This window comes from Lynx rufus, unplaced genomic scaffold (assembly GCF_022079265.1).
Source record: "Lynx rufus isolate CCGP_SWC_20201006 ecotype Redwood Valley unplaced genomic scaffold, mLynRuf1.p SCAF_28, whole genome shotgun sequence".
NCBI lineage: Eukaryota > Metazoa > Chordata > Mammalia > Carnivora > Felidae > Lynx > Lynx rufus.
The window spans coordinates 12,607,607-12,623,184 of NW_025814843.1; the positions used below are offsets into that span (position 1 = coordinate 12,607,607).

The 15,578-nt window shown below is 43.9% G+C and overlaps 1 protein-coding gene across 8 annotated transcripts in view; it reads left to right on the plus strand.

Annotated features, from left to right (window-relative positions):
- Positions 1-15,578, plus strand: part of ANKFY1 (ankyrin repeat and FYVE domain containing 1) — a 79,472-nt gene that overhangs the window by 23,812 nt on the left and 40,082 nt on the right. For all 8 annotated transcript variants that reach the window (XR_006964133.1, XM_047089882.1, XM_047089886.1 and 5 more), the window contains exon 3: positions 781-899. Coding sequence is in view for 7 of the 8 variants with exons in the window: in XM_047089882.1 (XP_046945838.1) it covers positions 781-899 (119 nt within the window). In the remaining variant the exon portion in view is untranslated. The remainder of the gene's footprint in view (positions 1-780; positions 900-15,578) is intronic.

Genomic DNA, 15,578 nt, shown 5'->3' on the forward strand with positions numbered 1-15,578 from the left:
GACTTTAGATTGCTGCGAATGAAACCATATGGCACATTCTCGTGTCAGCCCCAGCGGGTCATCCTTAGGAATTTGTTAAATGGCCAGACGCTTTCCTCCCTCAGCAGTTGACATTTCAGAGTCAGACATGTTAACTGTTTGGAAAGGTCTATTTCATGTAATGGCTTGTCATAAATATGGAAATGTGTTTGGAGAAAAGGTTTCTCCTACCCCATTTCTTTATAAATGGTTGAGTGAAAATGTCCAGTAATAGGTCTGAATGTTTCTGTGGAGGACAGGAATATAGATAGTGGGCCTCATATCCTTGACTGCTTTGTCAAAGCCAATTTGTTTGTGGTTTTGCTGCACAACCTTGATTGTGGGCTGGTGCCACACTGCGTGCAGCCCCCTGGTCTCCAGGGCTTCTGCACAGTGTTCGTGCTTTCCGTCCTTCTCTCCCTGAAGACCTGTCTTGATCTGGTCTGTGTGAAACCTCTTCTATGTTCACCGAATATTAATGATCCTGTTTAACTGATAGGTTCACCGCCCGGAGAATCACATTAGGGAATGTCTTTGAAGCAGAACATCCCATGTGAACTGAAACCAGAAGTTAGAAATCTAAAATGTGTCTAGCAAGATAGTGTAAACATGACCCATTAGAATTCAGTGCTAACACAGAGAAATAACTTTGCTGTCATTCTTTTTGCAGATATATGTTGAGTGGTCAATACCCATACGTTTATCATTTGTGAATCCCAGCTATATGTAATTATGATGACATCTTTCTTTTTGTGTCATCAGCGATCTGAAGATAAAGGTTGGGGGCAAGCACATCAATGCTCACAAGTTCGTCCTGGCGGCCCGCAGCGACAGCTGGAGTCTGGCCAGCCTGTCTTCCACCGAGGAGCTGGACCTGTCAGGTGAGCCTCTGGCCTGCTCAGGGCTTAAAACCACCAGCACGAGAACTGTTGGCAGAAGATGATGTGTGTCATTTTGAAATAGTGGTGGTTTAATGAAAGTAGAAAACCTTTTTTTAACCACAGGGTTTTGTGGGTTTTTTTTTTAACCTTTTCATGGTTATTTTTTTATTTTGAAAGAGAGAGGGAGAGAGAGAATCCCAAGCAGGCTCCACGCTGTCAGCACAGAGCCTGACACGGGGTTCTGTCTCCGGAACCGTGAGATCACGACCTGAGCCGACATCAAGAGTCGGACGTTCAACTGACGAGCCACCTCGGTGCCCTGAAAGTAGAAAACTTCTTATCAATTGATGGTGACCGTGAACTAGTTAAATAGTGAATCAGTGGGTTGGACTTAAATACTTCTGCTTAATACTTGATTAATGAATTGTAAATATTTGAGTATCTGCAATATTCTTACAGTTTATAAAATATAAATATCTGTCCAGAAATTCTTTTCATATAATATTATAAATATGGGAGTATGTGCAGAAAAATATTTTGCTCCCACTCCTAGAAAAAGTCCTGGTGTTCAGTTGCTTAAAATTTAATCATTGTTGCCAAGTACTTTTCCTGATGTTCAGGAATTGGACTCAGAATTAAGAGTTACTCCAGGGGTGCCTGGGTGGCGCAGTCGGTTGGGCGTCCGACTTCAGTCAGGTCACGATCTTGCGGTCCGGGAGTTCGAGCCCCGCGTCAGGCTCTGGGCTGATGGCTCAGAGCCTGGAGCCTGTTTCCGATTCTGTGTCTCCCTCTCTCTCTGCCCCTCCCCCGTTCATGCTCTGTCTCTCTCTGTCCCAAAAATAAATAAACGTTGGAAAAAAAAAAAATTAAAAAAAAAAAAAAAAAGAGTTACTCCAGAAAACAGGGGTTGTCTTTCTCTAACACTGAAGGGTGACCATTAGGCTTCAGAATTTAAACAGGTGCACTGAGCTTTTTAACGTTCGATTTCATTGTTTTATGCCACGTTACGTTGCTTAGAACATGTGGTGGTGAGTAGACTTTAAAAAAATCATTTTCAGAAGTTTACTTCAGAATTGCATTTTCATTTAGTATTTACCTAACTGCTTTAAAAAAAAAAAAAAAGGAAATTTTACACTTCAGTCTGTTATTAATAGTCATGAGAATTATAACACATGGTAAGGAGATACCCAGGCAGTAAGATGATGAATCATTTGCAGAAGTGATCGGCTGTGTGAAAATTCTGAATTACGTCTTCGTTTGCCGGTTCAGAAGGTACTGTTTGCCCAGCAGTGCCAGAACACTGAGATGGTTGTAACAGAGTCCTCGTCCTGTGGAAATGGATCGTTTGAGGCCAGGGCAGGGTGTTAATTGCTTTGTCTGAGGTAGAGAAGACCAGCGCGGGCCGACAAGGAAGGTGTCCGAGGGGCTGACACGTGAGCAGTGCTCAGAGGTTAAGTGGACATTTACCTCAAGGGTTTAGGGGAGCAGGTGCTCGTGCTTCTCCACTGTGAACTCTGTCTCTACAGGGTCATTTCTAGGGTTTAATCTGAGGTCTGTAGTTCAGAGTTGCAGACACACAGATCTGTGCGTGTGTACACATGGCCGTGTGCATTTGTACCTATGACAACACGTCTGCTTGGGAAATGGTCTTCACTGGAAGGACCATGCGATTGAAATCTCTGCGCAGAGAGCTTTTCTCTGAGGCCATAGCTCTTTGATCCCATATATAACAGAGCTGTGGATAACTTTTAAAGCCCATTAGATCATGAAGTGTTCTTTACAAGAGGCATGATAGGATCTTAATCACATGACCAGATAATTTACAAAGACCAGAAGAAAATATATGATATGGGCAATACTCAACTTGGGTAGAAGAAAAGTTCAGAATAAGTTGCCATCTTTTGGTATCTATCAAAACATTATCAAAAATTGATGATCCCGGTAGCTTGAGCTTGTGAAATTGGTACCCTTGCACATGGCCAGTCACATTATAAACGACTCTGATAGTTTTGGAAAACAGCTGAGCTGTAGAACAGTCTTACTTTCTTTTAACCTCATCATCTGACTTTGTCAGATGGATTCTGCCTTCAGTAATTCAGACAGCGTAAGTGTTTATTGTAGTTTCACGTGTCATCATGAAGTGCTGAATGGAACCAAATGAGTAAGCATGGGAAAATGAGATATGACTGCTTTCCAGAACAAACAAAACTATGTAAAAACTCAGAAAATTGCATTAAGTTATAAGAAGCCTAATGCAAACTTTTAAAATTCAAATTTTAAATTTCAAATAAAATTTTACGTTTAAAATTTTGCTTTTCCTTTTTTAGTACATCGTAACATTTAAGAGCAGCTGTAACTCAGTGACTGACCACAAGATTGCATCACTGAGAATCAGGAGGTTAGAAGAGGTTTAGTAAATGTCCCTGGACTCTTTCCTTCCTGTTATAAACCGTAAGCCTAGTTTGGTCCCTGCTATGCAGTCAGCTGTCAAGAGCTTTGGTAGATGAGGCACTTGCCAGGACAGCTGACAGTTAAGCCTGTGTCATCGTGACTTTCTACACACGGTTTATCCATGAAGCGTGTCCTGGGGGCGGGTTCCAAGGAGGTGGAGGTGTGGGTGGACTGGTTCGTGTTCACGTGTGTGTTTTGCCCAGCAGTCCTGCTGCGTGGCCTGGGCGGGGCATGGGTCCGGTCGCCCGAATCAGGTTACAGGCAGCAGCCAGTGCCCCCGAAGCCTGTGTGTTGTGCGGTACCTGAGGTGCTAACCCTGTGCGGCTGGCCGGCAGTTTGAGGGAGACTGGGCGTAGGCTCTTGTAAACACGTGCGTGAATGGCATGCAGGCGGTGTTTTTGTGGTTGAACTTTTCCACACTAAAGGAGTTGATAAAATCATTTTACGAACTTACTGGTGTTTTGTTTCTTCAAAATGATTTCATCCGTATCACAGAGGGCAGACACTTTTCAAGGTGCTAGGGATACAGCAGTGAACAAAACTAAATTCGTACTCGGCATGGAACTGACGTTCTTAGATGGACTTTCTGAGCTCACATTTTCTTTGGAAGTGCTTGTGTAATTGGTAGTTCTTAAAATTCAAGGCAAGCACTTGACTTGTGTGAATCACTGTAAGAATTTCAGCACGTATTGGTGAAGATACAGTCGGGCATTAAATGCTAAGTATTTAAAACATGTTTGGATACATGAGAGTTTTCTTGACTCATGCCTTGTTCCAAAGAGTACAAGGTTTTGTGCCTGCCACGATGTGCTGATAAAGGCACAATGATTTCTGTAGGATTTGCCGTAAACACATAACCTCGGTGTAACTGTGAGAGAGTATCAGACAAACCCAAGTTGAGGAACATTCCACAAAATAACTGGCCCGCGTACCTCAAATCTGCTAAGGTGATGAAAGACAAGGTAAGAATCTGTTACAGATTGGAGGACAAGGAGACAATGAAATGCAGTGTGGATTCTGAACCATAAAAAGGACACTAATGGGGAAATTGGCAAGATTTGTAAAGGTGTGTAATTAGGTAGCAATATTGTATCATTCCTAATTACCTGGTTTTGATTATTGTACTATGAGTCATAAGATGTCAGCACAAGGGGAAGACGGGCAAAGTGTGTCCGCGAACTCTGTAACTTTTCTGTTAGTCCGAAATTATGTCAAAATACAAAGATAAAAGGGTACAAATTTACTTCTTCTTTCTTTATTATTTGAAGTATAAAGATACTGACTTGGTAAAGGTACTGATTGATCAACTCGAAAGAGAAAGACTGTAACCAGTAGCTAACATGGTGTAAGAAGCTCAGGACCAGGAGGAAGAGCTTTGGGAAGTAAAATGGTTTGTTTCTGGCAAAGCGACTGGTTCGCAGCTGCTCGGCTCACACTGTGAGAGGCCCCAGTGCATTGGATCGGCCGTTTTGAAGACAGAGTTTCCTGCGTGCTTTCTGTAGCAATGACCTTGTGTTTCCCTAGCGTCAGTGTTTATGGGGAGTCGCTCAGCTGGCCTGGGGTGTGTCCAGGGTCACAAGCCGTCCAGAAACCAGAAGGCATCCTCCTCCCTCCCGTTCGGTCTGGCTGGGCGAGCTGGGCGGGAGGCGGCCCGTGCAGTGGCGCGTGCACCGGGCCCCAGGCTCTGCGCGAGGCTCGCAGGGGCCCTCAGCCGACCCCCAGGGCCCCGTGCCGTTCTGTTTCAGGAGAAGGGCGGCAGTGCTTAGCATGTGCTGGACACCCTGTGAACGACAGTCTCCTTCCTGGTGGCTCTGTCGCAGTATTAGGGCGCTCCTTCAGACGATACCCATGGTGGTTTTAAAGTATGTCCATAAATTATTTGATATTCCTCCCTTGAGAAGTGGTGTCCGGGGCGCCAGGCCGGCGGGGCCAGTGGAGCAGGTGAGGCCTGATTGCGGGGTTGTGTCGTGCCACACGTTGGGTGTAGAGATGACTTCAAAATAAAATTTTAAAAATTAAAAAAAAAAAAAAAAAGGTGGGGTCCTAATTCCCCTCCCCCTGGTTTAGGCTGACCAAGCTAAATGGTAGGTTGTGGCAAAGTGACAACACGTTACTTGAGAGACAGGCTTGGGGAAGGCGTCCCGACTTCCTCTTGGGTCTTTCAGAGAAATTAGCTGCTGTGTGGGCAGGAGAGCACACGGCCTGGCGGGCTCTTGCCAGAGATCTCTTAGAGCCTCAGAAAATCTGTTTTATCTGTGGTTATATCCCCTTACCCAACCCTAGTGTTGCTTTTGTGTTTTTCTAACTCTTGGTTCTGCTAACTTTGTGTGTTTGTTTCAAATAGTCTTTTTTTTTTTTTTTGTAATAATTAAAGTAAACCTTTTTATTCTTCCTGTAGTTTTTCAGCAAATTTTGCTCTCAGTAGCATTTAAAAAAAATTTTTTTAAAACATTTATTTATTTTTGAGACAGGGAGAGACAGAGCATGAACGGGGTGGGGGTGAGGGGTCAGAGAGAGGGAGACACAGAATCTGAAACAGGCTCCAGGCTCTGAGCTGTCAGCACAGAGCCCGACGTGGGGCTCGAACTAACGGACCGTGAGATCGTGACCTGAGCCGAAGTCGGACGCTTAACCGACTGAGCCACCCAGGCGCCCCTCTCAGTAGCATTTTTAAAGACATAATTAAAATCATAAATGGCACAAACCTGGCTTTTTAAATTATTTTATGACGTTATGTCAGGAATGCATAGCACTGTCCTTGTTCTTTATGCATTTTCCATTTGGGGGTGAGGGCTGTTCCCTGAGGGGAGACGTCTTGTTCCCTCACCCATCGTCAGGTAGACTCAAATACACTGGCCCTTGCTGATTCTAGTCCCTGTGAATAGGGCTTTTTTTTTTTTTTTTTTTAATTTACATCCAAGTTAGTTAGCATACGGTGCAACAGTGGTTTGAGGAGTAGATTCCTTGATGCCCCTCCCCCATTTAGCCCGTCCCCCCTCCCACAACCCCTCCAGTCACCCTCAGTTTGTTCTCCATATTTATGAGTCTCTTCTGTTTTGTCTCCCTCCCTGTTTTTAGATTATTTTTGTGTCCCTTCCCTTATGTTCATCTGTTTTGTCTCTTAAAGTCCTCCTATGAGTGAAGTCGTATGATATTTGTCTTTCTCTGACCGCCTCATTTCACTTAGCATAATACCTTCCAGTTCCATCCACGTAGTTGCAAATGGCAATATTTCATTCTTTCTGATTGCTGAGTAATACTCCATTGTATATACAGACCACATCTTCTTTCTCCATTCATCCATCGATGGACATTTGGGCTCTTTCCATACTTTGGCTGTTGTTGATAGTGCTGCTGTAAACATTGGGGTGCATGTGCCCCTTTGAAGCAGCACACCTGTAGCCCTTGCATAAATACCTCAATGTAATTGCTGGGTCGTAGGGTAGTTCTGCTTTTAACTTTTTGAGGAGCCTCCGTACTGCACTCCAGAGAGGCTCCACCAGCTCGCACTCCCAACAAATAGTCTCCGTGTCACCACAGCAGCACTGAGGTGTAGTGACTACTGTGTGGGAGTAGAGCCCCTCGTGCCCGGCCCGTATTCGCGCCCTTACCTGCAGGGTGGCATTGTGGGTGAGCACCGTCGTGTGCCTGCGTCTCACAGACAGAAACCGAAGCACGGCGACGCTGAATAACGCACACCAGCCGCACAGTAGTAAGTGTGCAGGCCGCGGTTGGAAACCCATTCGGCTTGGCTCAGAATCCACACCAGTAACCACAGTGCCTTGCCGCCTCTCACTTTGGCTTTCTTTTGCTTCCAACTTCATGGAGGTGTAAAGGGCGTGAAATAAACTGCCCACCTTAAAAGTGTACAGTTTGATTCCTTTTGATAGAATTGTGAAACTGTCAGCAATGGAATGACAAACATTTTCACCTCCCTGAAAGTTCTTCTTGTGTCTTTTTAATTCATCCCTTTTCCATCCACATCCCCAGCCGACCACCTATTGGCTTCCATTCATTGTAGATTAGCTTGCATTTTCTTTTCTTTTCTTTTTTTTTTTTTTTTATGTTTATTTATTTTTGAGAGAGAGAGAGAGAGAGAGACCAAGAGCGCATGCTGGGGAGGAGCAGGGTGGGAGGGGGACAGAGAATCCAAAGCAGGATCTGGAGCAGGCTCCATACTGACAGCAGAGAGCCCTATTTGGGGCTGGAATTCGCGAACCGTGAGATCATAAGCTGAGCCAAAGTCAGACTCGCAACCAACTGAGCCACCCAGGCACTGCGATTGGCTTGCGTTTTCCAAAGTTTTGTAAAAACAGAATGGAATACATAGGATCTTTTTTTTAAGTTTATTTATTTACTTTGAGAGTGCGCAGGCACACACATGAGCAGGGGAGGGGCTGAGAGAGAGGGAGAATCCCAAGCAGGCTCCACGCGGGCAGCGTCGAGCCAGATGCGGGGCTCATTCTCATGAACCTTAAGATCATGACCTGAGTCAAAATCAAGAGTCAGGTGGCTTCATTCGCTCAGCTTGAAGATTGAGAGATTCGTCCAGAATCTCCATATGTTATGGTTTCCATTGTTCGTTCCTTATCACTGCTGAATAGTATTCCATGTGTGCACACACCACAATGTGTTGTTCGATTTGCCTACGTTTGGCTGTTACAAAGATCAGTATGCTCAATTGTGTGTCTTTGTGTAGGCACTCGTTTTTGTCCCTCTTGGGCAGATACTTAGGAGTGACTGTTTGATTTTAGGAAACAACCCACCCATTCTGGGAACGGACGTATCATTCACACCCCATCGGCATTGTGTGTAAGAGTTCTGGTGGCTCCAAGTCCTTACCGACCCTTAGGCAGGTTGTTTCTTGTCTATAATGTTCACCACACAAAGGGATGTGGAGTGCATTGTGGTTTTATTTTACATTTCTCTGAGGACATTATCTCACGTGTTATTGACCATTTGTGTGTCTTCTTTGTCAGTTTGGTTCACATCTTTGGCCCTTTTATTTTATTTTTATTAAAAAATATAGTTTTAGGGGCGCCTGGCTGGCTCAGTCGGTTAAGCGTCCGACTTCGGCTCAGGTCACGATCTCATTGTCCGTGGGTTCGAGCCCCGCGTTGGGCTCTGTGCCGACGGCTCGGAGCCTGGAGCCTGTTTCAGATTCTGTGTCTCCCTCTCTCTCTGCCCCTCCCCCATTCATGCTCTGTCTCGGAAATAAACACTAAACTATATTTTTTTTTCATTTTTATTTTTTAACATTTATTTATTTTTGAGACAGAGAGAGACAGAGCATGAACGGGGGAGGGGCAGAGAGAGAGGGAGGCACAGAATCCGAAGCAGCTCCAGGCTCCGAGCTGTCAGCACAGAGCCTGACGCGGGGCTGGAACTCACGAACTGTGAGATCATGACCTGAGCCGAAGTCGGACGCTCAACCGACTGAGCCACCTAGGTGCCCCTCTTTTGCCCTTTTAAAAATTGAGTTGTCTTCTCAGTTTTGAATTGTAAGATTTCTGTATGTAATCTGGATACAAGTTATTTGCCTGGAAGCGAGCATTCTTGCCTTGTTTCTGATCTCAGAGGGAAGTAATGAGGTCTTTCATCGCTGCATGTAACTTAATTGTTGGGTTTTCATAGATGTGCTTTATAAATTTGAGGATTCCTAGTGGTTTGAGATATTCTAGGACTTGGATTTGAATTTTGTCACTTTTTTTTGTTTTGTTTTGTATCTACTGAAATGATTCTATAGTTTTTCTCCTTTATGCAGTTAATGTAGCAAACTTGCATCCCTGGTCCACATCCCTTGTGGTCCCTGTACTGTCGTCCAAGTTGTGGACTTTGCAGCTTTCTCTTCTTATCCTCTTAATGTGGATAGCAGTGGTGACTGGTTTCGTTGCTGGTATTGGTGATTTATGTTCTCTCCATTTTTTTTTCCTTGATCAGTCTATTTAGAAGTCTGCCAGTTTATTGATCTTTTCACAGAATCAACTTTTGGCTTCATTAATTTTCTCTTTTGTCTGTTTCCTGTATTTTTAATTTTTGCCTTTTCCTTCCTTCTACATACTCTGGACTTACTTTATTCTTTTTTTTTCCCCCCTAGTTTCTTAAGGTAGAGCCTTAGATCATTTATTTTTTATCTCTTTTCTGATGTAAGGATTTAAAAGCTCCCCCGTTCCCTCTAAGCACCGTTCTAGCTGCATTCTGCAAATTCTGATACATTGTGATTTAGTTCAGGCTGTGTTCTCATTTTCTTTGTGATTTTTTTTTTTTTTTTGGACCTGTGAGTTATTTGGAAGTATGTTGTTTAATTTGCAGATATTTGGGTTTTCCTACATACTTCGTCATGACTGATTTCTCATTCTGTTGTTGTCAGATAACATACTTTATATGATTTTGATCCTTTTAAACTTACTGAGACTTGTTTTATGGCTCAGCACATGGGCTGTGTGCTGAATATAAGTGAACTTGAGCAGGAATTGTACTCTGAGATGGTGGTAGATAGGGGTTTGCACGTGTCTGTTAGATCGGGGTGTTTGAGAATACTGTTCAGACCTTCTGTATGTTTTCTTTTTTCTTTTGTGTCTGCTTCTGTCTGTCCCTAGAAGGCGGGTGCTAACACCTCCTGTAATTTCAGGGTTGTCAAGGTCTCCCTTCAGTTCTGTCCATTTTTTCTTCATATATTTTGGGCCTTGTCATCATACACATGGACGTTTCTAATTAGAGTGACTTCCTGATGAAGTGTGGCTTTTATCATGAAATGATAATTTTTATTTCTGGTGATGCTGTATGTCATGAGATCTATTTCTGATGTGAAATGGTCCCTCTGGTCTCCTTATACTTCCTGTTTACATGGTGTATCTTTTTGTATTTGTTTTGCTTTAACCTCATCTGTGTCTTATATTTCAATGTGTCCTCTGGACAGTATCTAATGAGGGCTTGCCTTTTTATCTCTGCTTTTTAAGTGGAGTGCTTAGACCACTAATATTAATGTCATTATTTTTATGAAGAAGGCTACCATTTGATTCGTTTTGTTTGCCCCATCTTTTTTCCTGTTCTCCGGGGTTCTCATTTTCTTGCTTCTTGTGGATAATTTGGACATTTAGTATTCGATTCAAATTTGTTGACTTCTTGACTGCCTCTCTTTGCATTGTTGTTTAGCGATTGATCTAGGGCAGAGTTCCTCAGCCTCAGCATTATTGAGATTTGGGGCTGTTTAAGTCTTTGTTGTGGCAGTTTTCCTGTGCATTGTGGGATAGTTAGTAGGACCCTTGGTCTCTACCCCCTTCATGCCAGTTCTGCTCCCCCAGTTTTGATAACCAGAAATACCACTGGACGCTGTGAGACATCCCTCGGAGGGCAGACCTCCTGCAGGGCTCACATATGCCCCTCACTTTGTGTGGAGGATTTATAGTCTGTTTGTACTGCATCAGGTAAAGTGTGAAACTTGTGCAACCATACAGGTCCCATTAATGCCTTTACCACGGACCTTTACTTATAGCTGTCACACGTGTCCTGTGGGCAAGCATTGAAAACCCCACTGTGAACAGTGGTATGTTTTTCAGCAGACTTAGGAGTAAGAAGTTTATATTTGCTCAGATATTTCCATTTCTTTAGTTCTTCCTTCATTCATCAAGATCCATGTTTCCATCTGGGATCATGTCCCTTCAGCCTCAAGAATTTCCTTTAACATTTCTTCCAGACCAGGTCCGTCAGTGAGACTCTTCCCTCATCCGAGGATATCTCTCCTTTGCTTTCATTTCTTTCTTTTTTTTTTTTTTTTGAGTTTGTTTATTTATTTGAGAGAGAGAGAGAAAGAGCACAAGCAGGGATGGGGCAAAGAGAGAGGGAGAGAGCATCCCAAGCAGACTCCGTGCTGTCAGTGCAGAGCAGACTCCGTGCTGTCAGTGCAGAGCCCAGCGCGTGGCTGGAACCCACAAACCTTGAGATCATGACCGGAGCCAAAGTCGGACGCCCAACCGACTGAGCCCTCTTGATTTCAAATGTAAAACCTCATGTCTGTCACTGAATTTGGAATAGTCTTTTTTTTTTTTTTTGGAATATTCTTGACCATCATTTATTCAAACATTTTTCTTCCTTCATCTCTTCATTCTCTCCTCTGAGGCTCCAGTGACACGCACACGAGACCAGGTCTCCTCGATGCTCTTTTTTTCCCTCCCAATTTTATTTTTCTCTGTTCTTCAGACAGGATAATTTCTGTTCTGTGTTCAAGTTTGCTGACTTTTCTGTTGCCATTTTCATTCTGCTGTTGAGGGCACTGAGTTTTCAATTAAATATGTGTGTTTTTCATCCTATAATTTCCATTTGTTCTTTTTATAGTTTATATGCTGAAAATTTCTAAGATTTTTAAGTGTGTTTTCCTTTACCTTCTGGAGCATAGTTATCCCAGATATTTTCATGTCTTTGGTAAATTCAATATCTGGGTCATCTTGGGGTTAGAATGTGTTGTCTCTTCCCTTGAGAAATGGTCATATTTTCTTGATTTTTTTTTTTTCCTATATCAAATGATTTGGATTGTATCCCAGACATTGTGGTTATATTTTGTAGGCTCTGGGTCCTGCCTGGTCGTTGTGATTATATTTTGTAGGCTCTGGGTCCTGTATCGTCCTCTGGAAAATACTGGCTCTCCTTAGCTGCAGACTGAAAGTCGCCCCACCTTTTGTGGGTAGTGGCTCAAATCTCACTTCAGTTCTTGAAGCTGGGCTGGGCCATCCGCGCTCCCAGGGGAGCCCAAGGCCGTGTGCATTCATATGCAGAACTAGACCTCCCTTACTCCCCTGCTCCCCTGGGCCTCTTTTCCGACTGCATCTGGCCAGAAAGAGGGTGTTTGTGATAGAGGGTTAGGGGTCCACATGCTCACCGCACCAGTGTTGACCTCTGACTGGGGTCTGTCCTCAAGGCAAAACCATAGGGAAGACACGGGGACGCTCATCCAGTGCGGTTGCCGCTTCGCGTTTGGCCTCTGTCTACAATTGTACAATTTTGTGTGCTTTTCCGAATCCTCAGGTGACTGTTTTCTGGTGCTCTGTCTAGAGTTTTTAGCTATAATCAGCTAACATAGGACAGGTTGTTACCCTGCCATGACAGAACTAGGACGTGTAAACTTTTATTCCTTTTGACACAGGGATTATTTACAAGTATGGTTTGGAGTTTATTTCCAAGAAATTATAGTCAAGCGTATATGGTTAAAGTGACTAAAGAGGATGCTTTTACCGGGGCACCTTGGTGTCTCAATCGGTTAAGCATCTGACCTTGGCCCAGGTCATGATCTCACAGTTCGTGAGTTCGAGCCCCGTGTCAGGCTCTGTGCTGACAGCTCGGAGCCTGGAGCCTGCTTTGGATTCTGTGTCTCTGTCTCTCTTTCTGCACCTCCCCAGCTCGTGCTTATACTCTGTCTCTGTCAAAAATAAATAAACTTAAAAAAATATTTTTAAAGAGGATGCTTTTACTGATGAAAGATGCAGTCTATCACAATTTTGTAATTTTATGAATCAAAAACTTGGGTAAAGTAAATGAAGTAAAAATAGTTGGCAAGTTGAAGACAGTTCAGTTGGAGTCATAGGAGGATATTCAAAACACTTGGCAGTTTTTTTTTTAAGTTTATTTTGAGAGATGGAGAGAGCTTGGGTGTGGGAGCGGGGGAGGGAGACAGAGAATCCCAAGGAGGCTCCACACGGTCAGCACAATCGGCCGCGGGGCTCAAACTCACGGAATGATCTGTGAGATCATGACCTCAGCCGAAATTGAGAGTCTGCCGCGTGATGGACTGAGCCGCCCGGGAGCCCCAGTTTTTTACAGATTAAATACAGGATTTAAGTAACGAAATTAGTTCCCTCAATATGCGTCATTTAATGGCTAATTGCCTACTGACAAGTTTATTCCCATTCTTTTCAAATGTCTTCTAAAACATTTATTTAAAATCAAATCAAAACAAAAAAACAGGGCCACATAGAAAATCTCCAGTTCTCTACAAAGTTGGCTCTGCGCCTGGACTGCCGTGAGGTCAGAAGTTTCGTGCGTGCGGTCACCGTTTCAGCAACCTGTGTGCTGGGCCTGCCCAGGGGTGAGTGGCTCTAGGGGCAGGTTTGCCGTGCGGGTCGCAGAGCCCATCCCGCACCACCGCTGCTCTGTCCCAGCCTCAGCGTGGATCTGTTTCCAGTGTAGTTTGCAGACTGAGGAAAGAGGGCCGGACTGGGAACACTCGGAGATCACTTGAACTTTACTTCATGTGAAATTTTGAGGGCGCCCAGGAAATGCCTGCTGATTGTGGGTTTTAAGAAAATCGTTTGGGTTTTGGTTCATCAACTGTCAGGTTTATTGGTTCGGACGATTGAGGGAGGGTTATTAAAGGAAACCAGCCAAACTTCAAAGCAGAATCGAATTACCACAGGGAGGTTCGAGGTGTGTTTGGGCTCTGGTCAGTAGGCTGAGCTGTCGTATGCAGCGAGGGGGCACACGACACTGTGTGAAGGCAGTGGGGATGCGGTTCCAGCACGCTGGCGACTCTCGACAGATCGCATGGCCCACACGTCTTTCTTTGAAGAGCCCACCGACCTATTAAGCCCAGTTTACGAAGCCAGCCCAGAAGCTGATGCTGCTTCTGAATACTTTAGACATAGTTGAAGGACTTCTTCAAGTAGATTAAGTAAATCTAATTAGATTTTCATGTGATTTAAAAATGTTTTTTTCTCCCAAAACATCTTAAAAGTGCTATTATTCCTTTACCAGTAAGAGAGAAAGGAAAAAATAAACTGTAACGTAACCATGGTTAGAATTTTGGCATGTTTTTTCTTTTTTTTTTTTTTTAAACATTTATTTCTTTTTGAGAGAGAGAGACAGAACGCACATGTGAGTTGGGGAGGGACAGAGAGAGAAGACAGAATCTGAAGCAGGCTCCAGCTCAGAGTCCAACACGGGGCTCGGACCCACGAACCGTGAGATCATGACCTGAGCTGAAGTCAGACGCTTAACCGACTGAGCCACCCAGGCGCCCCTCTTCTTTTTTCTTGTAAGATTTTATTTTTTTCAGTAATCTTTACACCCAGCATAGGGCTCGAACCTACGACCCTGTGATCATGAGTCACACACCCCACAAGCTGAGCCAGCCAGGTGCCCTGGGGTGTATTTTCTTTCAGATTTTTTTTTTCTTTTTAAATTCTTTTTTTTTTTAATTTAATTTTTTAACGTTTATTTATTTTGGGAGAGGAAGAGAGAGCATGAGAGCATGTACGAGAAGGGGAGGAAGAGAGAGACGGGGAGAGAATCCCAAGCAGGCTCTGTGCTGTCAGTGCAGAGCCCGTTGTGGGGCTCGATCCCACGAACTGCGAGCTCATTACATGAGCTGAAATCAAGAGTTGGGACCCTTAACCATCTGAGCCACGCAGGTGCCCCACAATATTTTTTCATTATGCCTTTTTTTTTTTCCTTTCCATATCAGGCTGTTTTAGGGAATGATGGGTAAATCAGTGTGGAGCAAATAAGTCAGGAGCCTCTGGTTCCATGCGGCATTGCCCCCTTCAGCCCTCTCCTCCTGTATTTGGAAGAGAAGGGGTTAATAAGCACTAATCATTTGTTGCCTAATTACCAAGTTAATAAGAGGTTCCTGGCTATTGCTGCACCTTTCCTAGACAATCAAGAACAGAGCTCTGATTCCTTAACCTTTAGCCAGCCAGAATCACACGGAGGACGAGGACGCGTTAAATAAAAGCCAGATGCGGCCCCTCCCCAGAGTTTCCTGTTCGGCAGGTCTGGGCAGGGCCCAGGAGCTTCCGGCAAGTTCAAGTTCACGGGTAGTGCTGATTCTGCTAGCTGAGGACCACCATGATTTTAATGACCTCTCATCTCCACTGCCCTTACTCTAATCAAGGCTTGCCTCTAGTGGAAATCATAGTTTTAAATATTTTATACTACAGTTTTCATCCCGAGAGTTTCCCCAAGTTTCTGTAGAGTCTTTTATTTTAACTTAAAAAATTATACAAGTAATGCATGTTCATTAAAAATCAGGAAAATGAAAAATAATCTCAAAGAAAAGCTAGTCATAGGTTCTACCAGGGTTATCTTAGTCTGTCGTTCTATTGTCTCAGTAGATAGACACCTGGCCAGCTCAGTCGGTGGAGCCTGTGATTCTTGACCTTGGAGTTGTGAGTTCAAGCCCCACGTTGGGGGGTAGAGATTACTTTAAGAAAATAGGTTGATAGTCTGTTTATGGACATA